General features: G+C 51.8%; 5 protein-coding genes across 5 annotated transcripts; 4 read left to right on the plus strand and 1 right to left on the minus strand.

Moving 5' to 3' along the window:
• Nucleotides 1-294: 294 nt before the first annotated feature.
• BDZ99DRAFT_378812 (uncharacterized protein) lies at nucleotides 295-2431 on the plus strand (the record flags this gene model as incomplete). The annotated part of the gene is made up of 2 exons (XM_033715126.1): nucleotides 295-615; nucleotides 674-2431. The coding sequence occupies 2 exons, from the start codon at nucleotides 295-297 to the stop codon at nucleotides 2429-2431; spliced, it is 2079 nt and encodes a 692-aa protein (XP_033581768.1).
• Nucleotides 2432-2868: 437 nt separating this feature from the next.
• Nucleotides 2869-5361, plus strand: BDZ99DRAFT_434644 (kinesin). Its single transcript, XM_033717453.1, has 4 exons — nucleotides 2869-3213; nucleotides 3266-3508; nucleotides 3758-4363; nucleotides 4413-5361. Exons 1-4 carry the CDS (start codon nucleotides 2893-2895, stop codon nucleotides 5217-5219), a joined length of 1977 nt encoding a protein of 658 aa, XP_033581769.1. The 5' UTR covers nucleotides 2869-2892; the 3' UTR covers nucleotides 5220-5361.
• Nucleotides 5362-6047: 686 nt separating this feature from the next.
• BDZ99DRAFT_548967 (uncharacterized protein) lies at nucleotides 6048-8508 on the plus strand (the record flags this gene model as incomplete). Its single annotated transcript, XM_033726941.1, has 6 exons — nucleotides 6048-6332; nucleotides 6383-6508; nucleotides 6556-6639; nucleotides 6689-7203; nucleotides 7262-7453; nucleotides 7542-8508. The coding sequence occupies 6 exons, from the start codon at nucleotides 6048-6050 to the stop codon at nucleotides 8344-8346; spliced, it is 2007 nt and encodes a 668-aa protein (XP_033581770.1). The 3' UTR covers nucleotides 8347-8508.
• Nucleotides 8509-9345: 837 nt separating this feature from the next.
• On the plus strand, nucleotides 9346-10557 carry BDZ99DRAFT_185138 (uncharacterized protein). Its single transcript, XM_033713085.1, has 2 exons — nucleotides 9346-9570; nucleotides 9639-10557. The coding sequence occupies exon 2, from the start codon at nucleotides 9725-9727 to the stop codon at nucleotides 10475-10477; it is 753 nt and encodes a 250-aa protein (XP_033581771.1). The 5' UTR covers nucleotides 9346-9570; nucleotides 9639-9724; the 3' UTR covers nucleotides 10478-10557.
• A 30-nt stretch (nucleotides 10558-10587) lies between these two features.
• On the minus strand, nucleotides 10588-11583 carry BDZ99DRAFT_458785 (uncharacterized protein). Its single transcript, XM_033718996.1, has one exon. It carries the CDS (start codon nucleotides 11516-11518, stop codon nucleotides 10631-10633), a length of 888 nt encoding a protein of 295 aa, XP_033581772.1. The 5' UTR covers nucleotides 11519-11583; the 3' UTR covers nucleotides 10588-10630.
• Between the last annotated feature and the right edge of the window lie 834 nt (nucleotides 11584-12417).

Genomic DNA, 12417 nt, shown 5'->3' on the forward strand with positions numbered 1-12417 from the left:
CGACTCCCCTCCCCAGCCATCATTCCACTCATGCTGGCCTCCCGAGCTTGCCAATGGCGATCTCTACGAGCTCTTCAGCCCGATGTCTCGGCTGCTTATAACAGCACCTTGCGCCGCTCCGCCTACGTCCCCAATGTCTCCCGACTCCAGATAATCCCCCGCCGATTCGCCAGCTCAGGCCCCCACTGGGAACAAAAGATCGACTTGCACGCGAATCATGACGGAGAGGAGGGTCATTGGAGGAGTAGCCCGTGGAAGAGGTCGGAACAAGGAATCGCGCGAAATAAGAACATGATGTTAGCCCTGAAAAAGGAGACTTCAGTGAACAGGCGGGACATTGAGTCGTACAAAACAGGACCGCGCAATACCGAAAGCAAACTCGAACCGCGAGGATATCGAGTGAGCCGTGAGATGGAACTGAAATACGCAGAGGATCCTTTGGAGCTGGCGAAGTTTGTTTCGGATCGGTTGAGCAAGGGGCATGAGAAGGAAATGCTGGACTTGGTTAGGCTAGCCAGCAAGAAAGGCATAAGCTGTGTCGTGAGCTGGAATCACTTGATAAACCACGAGTTCCTCAAAGGTCGTCTAAACAATGCATACAAGATCTATAATGAAGTAGGATCCGCCTTAGACCCCCATCTTGCGGCTTCATGACTGATGAATCTTCTTTTAGATGAAGAAGCGCGGGCAATCTCCCGATGCTTTCACGTACACCATCCTCCTCCGCGGCTATGCAGAACATGCCCATGTGCGCAACGTCCTAGGACAAGCATTGTCCATATACCACTCCATGTCAGCGCCCAATTCGAAGGTCCCTCCATCTGTCATACACACCAACGCAGCCCTCAAGGTCTGTGTCCGCGCGAACAATTCGGATGCTGTGTGGAGCATTGCAGCCAAAATCCCAGACGGAGGACCCAACGCCGCTAACGCTCTCACCTTTACCACGATCTTGAACTTCCTACGACAAAACGCCCTTATCAATGGTCCTGAAGGAGAGACTGAAGAACAAGCAACTCTTCGGCGTGAACGAGCAATAGTCGATGGTAGAAGGATATGGGTTGATGTGGCGGGAAAGTGGAGTGCTTCACAACTAAAAATCGACGAAGAGCTCGTCTGTGCAATGGGCCGCTTACTCCTCATTGGATCCCGGCCACGAGACTGGGATGATGTGTTATCTCTTCTGGCACAGACTATGGATATCCCGCGACTTGTTCCCCGCCTTGGCACGCGGAATGCCGACGGCGAGCTTGATAAGGCCACTAAACGACTTCTTGAGAGAGAGCCCGAAGCTCTCCGTGAAGTGGAGCTAGAGGCGTATGATCCTGAAACTGGGCCGTCCCGAGGAGCCGAATTTCTCCCCCTAAACCAGAAGACCGTGGGTGGTGGAAAAGCATGGCCTCTTCTCTATGTAACACCTGGCAACAATACCCTATCCGTCATCCAAGAAGCGTGCTTAAAGATCATTGCCAACCAGGAATCAACAACTTACTGGAACCTCCTTACCGACAGCTATGGCATCAAGCCAGACCTGAATAACCTGAACATGCGCCTGCGCATCATTCGCCAAAACCGCGCCTCAAGGGAGGCCGTTGAGCTGATTGAGAATGATCTAGTGGGTTCTGACAAGAGGCCTACGCGCGGGACATTCCGGATTGCTATGAGCGTCTGCAAACGCGACAAGAACAATCCTAGTGTACTCGACCATGCGGGTCGAATTCTAGATGTCATGACATCTACACTCGCCGATGCGGATGCTAAGACATCAAGCGCGTATGCAGATCTAGTCTTTCTTGTTGCGCCAAACAGTGAGGCCATTAAGATCGCGCTGCTCAAGCTAGAACCTGTCCTCGCAAGCATCAAGATTCAATTGGGCGTGGGGAAGGACTCTGGGGCAGAAATATCGCACTCCGGACCAATGCCACTCACGGCTGAAGAAAGGACGGATGCAATGGAGACTATAAGAAGTATCTATCGGCTTTACGAACGTATAGTACTCAGGGAGGAGATGGCGGATGATGAAAGGAGACCATACATAGAGGGGAGAAGTCGATTAAGTGCTTTGCTTAATCGACTTGACTATGTGCTTAGACGAAAGGCAGCGGCGCTGAGGGAGACCACACGCAACCAGAAACAAAATTATGCGGAAATGCCGCCAGAAGAAGACGAGGATGATGAGGGCGGGATTCGACAGAGTCGGAAGAAAATCCGTGCAAGAGATCGCAAGGATGATGTGGAGGTATTCGAAGCTTGGGAGGATCGCTACACGGAGATACGAGGCCGCGCAAGCAAACGGGCTACCGAGCCACAGAAAGAAGTCACAGAACGGAGGTCTCGACGGGATGGTGGTGATCAGTGGAATGGCTTTGATCATCGAGGTAAAGGCCGCGAGTATCGCGAAGGTGGAACCCATTTTGGAGTGGCACTGTAAGTGAGTGAACCATTAGGGCCGCATGACGCGGGTTCTGCGTTTGAATCTGGCTTTTATCTTTCTTTTGGTGCTACTGCCACCCTCCGTGACTAGGGGGTAATCTGTACAAAGATTATGGGATCTAGGGAGGAGTCTATCACGTGCAATGGGATTATCGGCATTTTCTGGGTGTTGGTGGTAGCTGCATTGCTGTGGGAATATCGCGTCGGATCTGGGTCTGTCTTGTAAAACATGTACTTATAGAAAATCCCATGTACAGTCTGAAACGCGTTCTTGAAATGCCGTGAGTCACAGAAGACAGCCAGCTGTCGACGCGTCGTGTTAAAAGTAACTGGGGCTGGGCTGGTTGCCCGGCAACGCCTTGGCGCTTGTTGACCAACTTCAAGGTCAGCGCTTCAACACCGCCGACGTCTACCACAGCATAAAATTTCCCACCACGTTTATCACCAGCACAGATTAACATGGAGCCTCCTCCCAAGCCTTCGAATTCGCTGTTCGAAGTCTACCTGCGATTGCGCCCCTCTAATGTCGTCAGCGCGGAACGATTTCTCGACGTCCAGGACGACGGAACCCACATCACCATCAAGCCGCCTCCAACGGACCACCGCAAGCGCGCTATCGAAAAGTTTGCGTTTACTCAAGTGTTCGAGGAGAAGGCCAAACAGTTGGATATCTTCAAGGGTACTGGAGTGGTGCCCCTGATCGAGGGCGTGCTTGGTGCAGACGGCAGCCATGGACGTGATGGACTGCTTGCAACACTGGGGGTTACCGGCTCTGGAAAGGCATGACACCTGGAATAGAGAAAAAGGGGAGAAATGCTGACGCTTTCACTAGAGTCATACCATCTTGGGAACAAAATCACAACGCGGTCTTACTCAAATGGCGCTGGACGTACTCTTCCAAAGCACCGAATCGCAGATCGTCCAACCTACTTATGGCTCCAACGCCGTACCATCCCTTGCAGCTACAGATGCGTCTGAAGCCCAGCTATTTACCGCATCAGCCTTCTTAGACTCGCACTATGGCGATAATCAATCCGAGCGTGGCTTTAACTCCAGAGCACAAACGCCTATGCCTGTATGCCCCAATTCTCCTAAGAGAGACTATAATACCCCCCGCTCCTCTATAAATGCACCTCTCCAAACCCCTTCCCATCCCTCTTCTCGTAATCTCTATCCCTCTATACGTCACGATGCGTATGTCCGACCCAGCAATGGGCCTGCAACCCCAATTCCTATCAATCCTGCGCACGCAAGCATCCGGCCTGTGACAGGCGGATTCGCGAGCATAACTCGCAGCATATCAAGAGGCTCACATATCCCAAAGGAGTACAGCTCCTTCATAGGTCCAACCACGACCAGATCACGAAACATCCCCCGCCCCTCTGCACTACCACAGACGCCGAGCGTCCAGGAGGTTGAGGTGCCATCAGATCCGAATGCAGAGTATGCCATCGTAGTGTCTATGTATGAGGTTTACAACGACCGCATATTCGATCTCTTATCAGGATCCGGCACGAGCAATAAGAATGGTCAACAGAAGCGGCGAGCGCTTTTGTTCAAGAGCACGGAGCAGAGTCCTGACAGGAAGGTTGTGGCTGGTCTGCGGAAAATTATCTGCGGTAGTCTGGAAGAAGCACTTATGGTGCTAGAGACTGGTCTACATGAGAGGAGAGTCGCGGGAACGGGTAGCAATGCCGTCAGCTCGCGGAGTCACGGCTTCTTCTGCGTTGAGGTCAAGAAGCGGGATCGATCAGGTCGTGGGCCTTGGAGAGGCAGCACACTCACTATTGTGGACCTCGCAGGTTCTGAGCGGGCGAGAAACGCAAAGACTGCGGGTGCTACGTTGGCAGAAGCTGGAAAGATCAATGAGAGTCTCATGTACCTAGGACAGTGCATGCAGATGCAGAACGACAACCAAGAAGGGAATAAGGTAGGATTATCGGTTTCACGTATCATGATCATGAACTAATCTTGAACAGCAAAATATTGTCCCATTCCGGCAATGCAAACTCACCGAACTACTCTTCTCCAACTCCTTCCCATCCGCCACAAGCCACCATAATCAACAGAACTCGTCACACCGCAATCCGCAGAAAGCAATCATGATTGTAACAGCAGATCCAGTGGGCGACTTCAATGCCACATCCCAAATCCTCCGCTACTCGGCCCTTGCGCGGGAAATCACGGTGCCACGCATTCCGTCCGTCAGCAGCACGATCCTGTCCGGAACAACCGTAGGCGGTAGCGCAGGCGGTAAATCGACACTCTCAAGTGGCCGCTCTTCACCCGCAGTCTCCTGGGAAGAGCTCGAACACGCGACACAGGAGGTTGCGCGACTAACTGAGGAAGCTGACATCCTGGCCATGCAACTCGATGACGAGAGGGAGAGGAGGCAACATGCTGAGGACTGTTGGCGAGCAGCCGAAGAGCGCATGACAGCACTAGAGCAAGAAATTAGGGACGAATGCTTCGCCGAGATGGAAGAGCGTATGGATGCTGAGCGGCGGCGGTGGAAGGGTGCGTGGGATGAGGAGGCAGATCGAGCTGACGAGCACTTTGATCGCAAGATTGAGGTGTTAGTGAAAGGCATTGAGGTTCATGAAGACGAAGAGGGCGAGGCAGAGGGCGAAGTGAGGGTTGATGAGTTGGAGAGAGAGAATGAGGGGTTGAAGAGGAAGTTGGAGCTGTTGGAGAGAGAGGTTCAAGGAAGGAGTCCCACCAAGAAACAGCGGATCCTTGGGACGAAGAAGTGGAGTGTTCCAGACGAGAACTTGGATAGCGACTAAGTGTTCCGGGGATAGTCTGCCGGTGTTCAGGGCGCTGCGGTTGTATATGATATTGGAAGCGTGGTGTTGTCCATACCCAGGCGGTCTTTGTACAGGGCGGTAATGCTGAAATGAATTGGTCTACTCAACTGGCTGTTTGGGCCCTGAATTATCTATGAGTGTGCATGGGCTGTGGTCACGTGACTATTTGCTGACACAGACCCCGAAACATTTTGAACGTCCCTCATCCGTCCACCATAGGCCCCTGTATCACATCTTATTACCCACTAGAGAAGGCCATGCACCATTTTCATGTGGAGGGAATAGGCTTGAGAGCAAATTGTTTATGATGCAATCTCTGATGATTTGTGCACGGCAGGACGCCGATTGAGATCATGATCGAACCTGGGGCCCTTGCTGTATGGTAGCTATCATTACGCAACTACAGGATCCCCAGCGCTGATCAGCCGCGAAGGCAATATTGATTTCTGGGGCTGGTAAGGACCTTCCCGGTTGCTCTGGGCATATAGGTCTGTCTCCATGGTAGTTGAAGTCCTTTACTCTTTCACTTCTCTTAGGACAATCTAATTCCATTCCGTGTATCATTATTAGGTCCTTTCAATAACTCTCATATAATGTTAACTTCGAGCTCTCCCTGTCTGTTCCAAGGTTTTTCTCGGCTTAGCTTGGACGTCGCGTCCCAAAGCGGCTGACGTCATGGCCCCTCAGTGGCTGTTATTTGACAGATGCACCACCGGTGATCTTTCATGATAAAGAAACACAAAAACAACATCCCTCCCATCCCTCCCAGTTTCCGCCCTCTGGACCTCACTATCAAACCAGTTCAACATGTCGGGCGGCGTCGTATACAAGGACCTGCTTCCTCTCCCGAAGGAGACAGAGGTCGCCGAGACACCAGAAAATGAGGACCTTGCCCACACAATACGAGACCAACCGACAGAAAGCCATGCTCTTGCCATGGCTGATCACGACGAGAAGGGTGCGGCCCAGGTAGAGCATGACGAGGAGGTTGCGAATTTAGGGTGGAATGAGCCGCAGCACGCTGTAGCCAATCCGCTTGTTGGAGGACTTTCGAATGACGAGCTGTGGGTGTTGATTCGAAGGTTCAACAAGGTAGGGAAATAATCAAAGGAACATGAGCTGCTAGCTGACTTTGGTTGAAGCAAATGTACCATGTCAAAGAGTACCCATATGCCGTTCCAGGAGGTCTGGACCTCAATATCGCAGATGAGGAAGAGTTCTCTCCAGACAAGTTGCGGAGCAATGTTGAGAGATTATACATGACTATCGTAGGTTATTCGAACACCTGCGATAGAGTTATCGCTTATAGACATAGATCATCGGCCTTATGGGCTTCGGCAAGCAAATCGTTCGACTTCGTTCATGGCGCGAGACGCGAAGAACAGCCTGGTTCTGCACAGTGAGCAACCATCATGTTTACAGAATCAACTAAGCCCTAACACTCTCAGGCCTACTTCGCTGCGTGGCTACTCGACTGTCTCGTACCGCTATTCTCCCTCACCATAATCGCACTGATCGCATACCCACCCTGCCGCGCCATCCTCTTCCCACCAGCTCCCTTGGCTCTTGTAAGCAGCTCCGGTAGCGTACAAAAGCCTAAAGCCGGTGTTTTAGGAAGCCATGACAGTGCAACTGGAGCAGCTGAGAATCACAAAGGTGAAGCAGTTGAAGCTGAAGCGAGCAACTTCGTCAACGGCATTGCATCAGTGGCATTGAGCAGCGCCACGGGCAAACACCCTCAGGGCGAACCGCGGGGTGATGAGGATTCCCCCAGTAGTTCGATCCCTGACCCGACTGCCATCGCTACTGGAGCAGCCAATGCCAAAGACAGAGCGGCCGGAGCCACTCCTACTGATACGCACGACAAGACCAAGGTTCCAATGGAAACAGCTATGTGGACGAAGATGAGACCCATTATGCATGGAATTGCAGATGTCACGGATACCTGGGAGCGTTTCGCCAAGTAAGTGCAATGGACTTTCGGTGACGATTTTGACGATTTTTGACTAATATCCATATAGCGCTCTCTCCCCTACACCGCCATTCCCTCGTGAAACAGCTAGACTTCGGCTGGCAGCCCTCGTTGTACCTGCGTTGCTTATGTCGATCTTCGTGAGCTCTTATATGTTCATGAAAGGTGTTACTTTTGGTGCTGGTTTCGGATTCTTCGGTGACCCCATCATTTCTCGCGGCTTGGAGATTCTCAACCGAAAGTCCCTAACTGGAAGAAACTGTTGGAGATCAGAAAGTAAGTTCCGACTACAGAATCGGCCCTCAAACTGCGATACTAATCATGATTAGCACAATCCTTAAGGGTGTTCCCACGAATGCTCAGTTAACCCTCACTCTTCTCCGCCTCGGCGAAGCGAACAAAGCTCCTCTTCCCCCACCACCTCAAACCGCTACTGCCCCTCCAGATCAGCCTGCCGATCTAAGCGATGAGCACCTTCGCGCCACCGGGGCCGATTGGCCTCTCAACGCAACTCAGGAAGAACTCGACGACGCCATGTCTCACGACCCGACCACCGCACATGAGACCGGAGGCTCCGACATTGACGCCTCCAAAACCACCAAACACGGCAAGAAGGGCAGCCGTGTCCTCGGCTTCTTCAAGTCTACCGCCAAAGCCGCTGTCGAGACCAGTATCGGTGCAGACAGGCTCAAAGCCAAAGCGGGCTCTGGTCACGCAAAGAACCGCTTAGGAGTGATTCCAAAGCCGAACGAGCCGAAGATCTCTGGACCTGTTGACTTCAAATGCCGCTATAAGGGTAATAAGGGGCACACGTACATCAGCACCAAGGCCACAATCCCTTGCGTGGCGTTCTCGAGTGACTCAAGCATTGAGAAGATTGGTAGTGTGGATAGAGAGGACCTGCATGCCGTATGGAGCATCCCAGTGGGGGATATCAAGGAGCTCAAAAAGATTGGCGGGTTTGGGTGGAAGGCGAAGCTAGTGGTGGGTTGGGCGCTTGATAGCGAGGTTGCGGATGGATTGGAGATTGTGAATCGTAAGGGTGAGACGTGGAGGATTACTGCGTGTCCGTTGAGAGATGAGCTGTTTAATCGGCTCATAGCGCTTGGTGGGCAGAAATGGGAGAGTTGGTAAGTATTTCGCGTTGGGACTCGCGCAGAGATGAGGTATCCAATCTCGGGTCACACGATTGGTCCTACATAATTTTTTCCTATCAATTTGACGCTTCATGACTCGATGAGCACTGGCAGGCTTCCTTGAACTTAGAGTGGTAGTCTAGGAATACGTGGGGTTTGTACTTTTATCTCTCCTATTATTCTAATTACACATTTTCACACTGGTTGTGCGTATACTTGTCTAGCGCTACTCGAGTTTCTATATTACATTACAAACTGTAAAAGAGACTTTTGGCAACCCTTATCCTAGGCGGTGCTGAACTGGGCTAGCAACGAAGCAAGTATGCCTCATTCCCTCCCACATTCCTGCGCCAGTAGCGCGTGTCAACAAACATATCTCCACCATCTCACTCCGCCACCCTTCATGGCCTCCTTCAGAAGACACTTACGTGTCTCCGCGAACTTTTTAGTCTCAAACCATGAAAACTTCATCGCTTTAGGTTCTTTTCTTACATTATGGTTTCTCATTCGCCTACAAAGCCGTGGTTTACACCGGCCTCGCTGCCTACTGCGAGGATGGTTTAACAACGAACAGCTCATGCTGGGACGCCGCAGGCTGGCTTCTAGGGAACGCCTCCCTTGGGTTCAGCAGCACCCAATTCCTGAGCCACTCTCAGCTGCTTGCGGCCGATCTCAGCGGAGTTGATCTCTATCTGCAGCCCGGTGGAGGCGGTAAGTGCTACTCCGCGCTTCAACACCATCTTACTAAACATGTCAACAGACAACACAACTGACTACGCCGACGTCTAGGCCGACATGCAATCCCTGAGCACCAAAATCAGCCCCTACGTCCGCGCCGGCGGCAGATATCTCGGCATCTGCCAGGGCGGCTACCTCGCGGGTAACTTCAGCGACACCGCCGCAACCATGGGCTTCAACGTGTTTCCTAGCGGTATCTTAGTCGACGAGGAGTGGATCCAGAATGGGACGCAGCGGCCGACGGAGGCCGACACGACTATCGAAATCGACTACACGCTGGCGAATGGCACGCTGCTGACTGGGCAGTGGCAGTTCTTCCAGGATGGGCTGACCTTGCTGGATAATTCGGCGAGTGGGTGTAGCAAGGACTTGCAGGTTGTCGGGCAGTATACGACGGACTAGAATATTGCGGTTGGGTTGATGGCTTTTGGGAGCGGAGTTTTGGGGTTAGCCGGGCCGCATATTGAGGCGGATGCTTCCTCTTGTGAGTTATTCCATTGATAAGATTGGAGTGTTCTACAGGCCGAGAGGTATATTGCTGACTTTGCGAAGAGACGGAAGACTCTTTCCCCAATCCCAACAACCCTACCGATCCGACGGACGGCTACCTCATCGGGTTAGATTTCCTCAAGCAACTCATGACTGCCACTCCGAACACGATCGCGCAGAACGCAGCCGCGGGATGCGAATCTGATGTCGGAGGAGTTGTCACTGGTGTCGCCGCTGGCGAAACACCTTCACAAACCCCTTCCTCGGCCCCTGGAAACACAGCCCACGAGGACGTGTTGAACATCAATGAAATCATCATTACGATCGATGATGATGAATACGATGGCGATTACGACTGCGAATATCAGAAGAAATACGGGCCCAAGCATTATCATTGGGATGACGACTCCGAGATGCCCATAGACAAAGGTATTTTTCCTCGTGGTAGAAGACTAGAGAAGCGTGAAGCGTGTGCCGAAGGAGGATGCGGCCACAAACACCACTCGAAATGGATCTGGCACCACAAGGCGACTTCGACATCAACTTCAACCACATCTTGGTCTTCATCCTCATCTTCATCTTCATCTGCGCCCGTTGACTTTCCGCTCTATACTTGGAGCTTTCCCGGAAAACGAGCCATTGCAGTCGCTACGCCGGCTCCTAAAGTTGCTCGCGGCGAAGGATTCGAGGAACGCGAGCCATGCCCGAAGGATGGATGCGGGCATCAGCATCATTCGAAGTGGATTTGGCATCACAAGTCTTCTGTAACGACTTCGACGACCTCGCCCTCGAGCTCGTCTTCGTCTTCTTTTTCTTCGTCTTCGATTGACTTCCCGCCTTATACGTGGAGCTTTGCTGCGAGAGGATCGGCTGCTACGCCAGCTCCTGGGATGATGTATTAGTTGGAGGATGAGTTACGGCATCCGCAGTCTTTTGAGAATTTAGCACAGGAATAGAAATAGAAGTAGGAATTTGATCTGCTTGACTTCATTGCAGTCCGAAAAATGTTGAAGCGCTGTAGAGATGATGTCTATTGAGCATATCTAATCACTATGCTAGTCCAAGTCGCTTGAGATCTTCGGCAGTAAATCCTCAGTGAGCCGCCACAGAAGTGACGAGTCATACGCGTGGAACGCAGCTCCAGTGTAAAACGTCTGCTTCTGTCCTTGCAGCGCGTATAGCTTCGAGTAGAATCCAGACTTGATGGCGTCGGCGGGCACCGTAAGCTGGAATGGTGTGTGCGAGGTAAATGCTACGAACTGAGGTTCGTCCGCTTCCGTGACATTAGCGATGCCAGTGGTCTTTAATCGGCGTATAGACGCGAGGATGTCCGATTTGACAGCCTCGATTGGTTGAGGGGAGGCACTGCCGTATTCCACCTGGTAGATCCCAGTACCTCCAGTAGGGACAATCTGGTAGACGGCCGGGAGGGTGGGCAGGTCGTAAGGATTATTGCTGTCTGTGTTTAGAACTGCTGTATCGGCTGGAAGCCCGGTATTCTGGACGAGAGATGTGTAATAGCCGACCGACCGGAACTGGCCAAAGAGGGCCTTCTCCGAAGAACCAAGATCGAATCCATCCAGGTTAGATAGTAGAGGTGGGATTGTCACGACTAGCTTCTTCGCTCGTATGACCTTCAGACCCTGTGGGGACTGAATCTTGATCTCGATTAAACCGTCAGCATCCGCAGTCCTGTTCGTCGAGACCACGTGACTCTGGAGCAAGACGTTCTGGCCTAGCACTCTGGCGGCCTTGTCGTAGATCTCGGAGTTATTCTGGCTCTTGGTGTCTATGAATCCGTTGAATAGGTTGTAGATGGCGTTGACTCCGAAGTATTTCATCACGTAAAGGGTCGGCTGATGCAGGATATCCCCGTAGCTGCGATAGACCACGTGGATAACACCACTAACATTGTACTTCTCGATGAACTGACCAAATGACATCAGAAGGTCTTCCGGAACTGGTTCGGGAAGATAATAGCCATGTTCCAATTCCGGGTATTTGGCGGCCACTTTGCCATATCGCGTCAGCGCATCGAGAGCATTTGGAGATGTATAGTTCAGCACTCTCTGGCCGGTCTCCAGGTTCGCCCGCACAGTAGTGCCTTCTGTAGATTCTAAAGGACCATACGCGACATCGAGGCGTTTGAAAAAACTCTCCACCACGGAGATGTTTGAACGGTAGTCTGCTACCCCGTAGTCGATTGGGATATCACCGTCCGGATCGGTGTATGTATTTACCATTCCTCCAAGTGAGTTGTCTCGCTCGACTACTATAACGTTATACCCCAGATCCTGCAATCGCACGGCTGCGTAGGTGCCTGAGGCACCACCTCCGATGATGCACACATCACGGGTTATTGCTTCATGTCTGGATGATTGTGAACAAGTCGTGTCGATTGCGAAAAAGGTGGTTATGATGGCATAATATAGCCAGGATGTTGACCGACCCATGAGTGTGGGACCTGGCTGGCTTGAGAATCTTTGCGGTGTTTCGACGGGCCGGATTGTACTTGCGGTATTTTCGAAAGGGTGATGTCCGCTGCGAGGTAGAGAGAACAAAGAGATGGGATACTATACAACCAATGCTCAGGTTTGTGTCCTTATATACTCAATTCCGATTGGTTACCCACAAGTAGATATAAGAATTTAGGGCTGACCGGAATTTGCCATTGTTGGGTACCCACCTTAAAGTACAGTTCCATGTCCATGTATACGTAGTACCCTCCTCTCATATTTACCAGGATACGGCTGGGTACCTTACGCGATACCGACGACGTATCCCTTGTAGATGCAGAAGCAAAATCCTCCTGCGGACATCGTTTAACTTCCATGTTTGGAGG

This window comes from Mytilinidion resinicola, assembly GCF_010093595.1.
Source record: "Mytilinidion resinicola strain CBS 304.34 unplaced genomic scaffold BDZ99scaffold_3, whole genome shotgun sequence".
NCBI classification, from domain to species: Eukaryota; Fungi; Ascomycota; class Dothideomycetes; order Mytilinidiales; family Mytilinidiaceae; genus Mytilinidion; species Mytilinidion resinicola.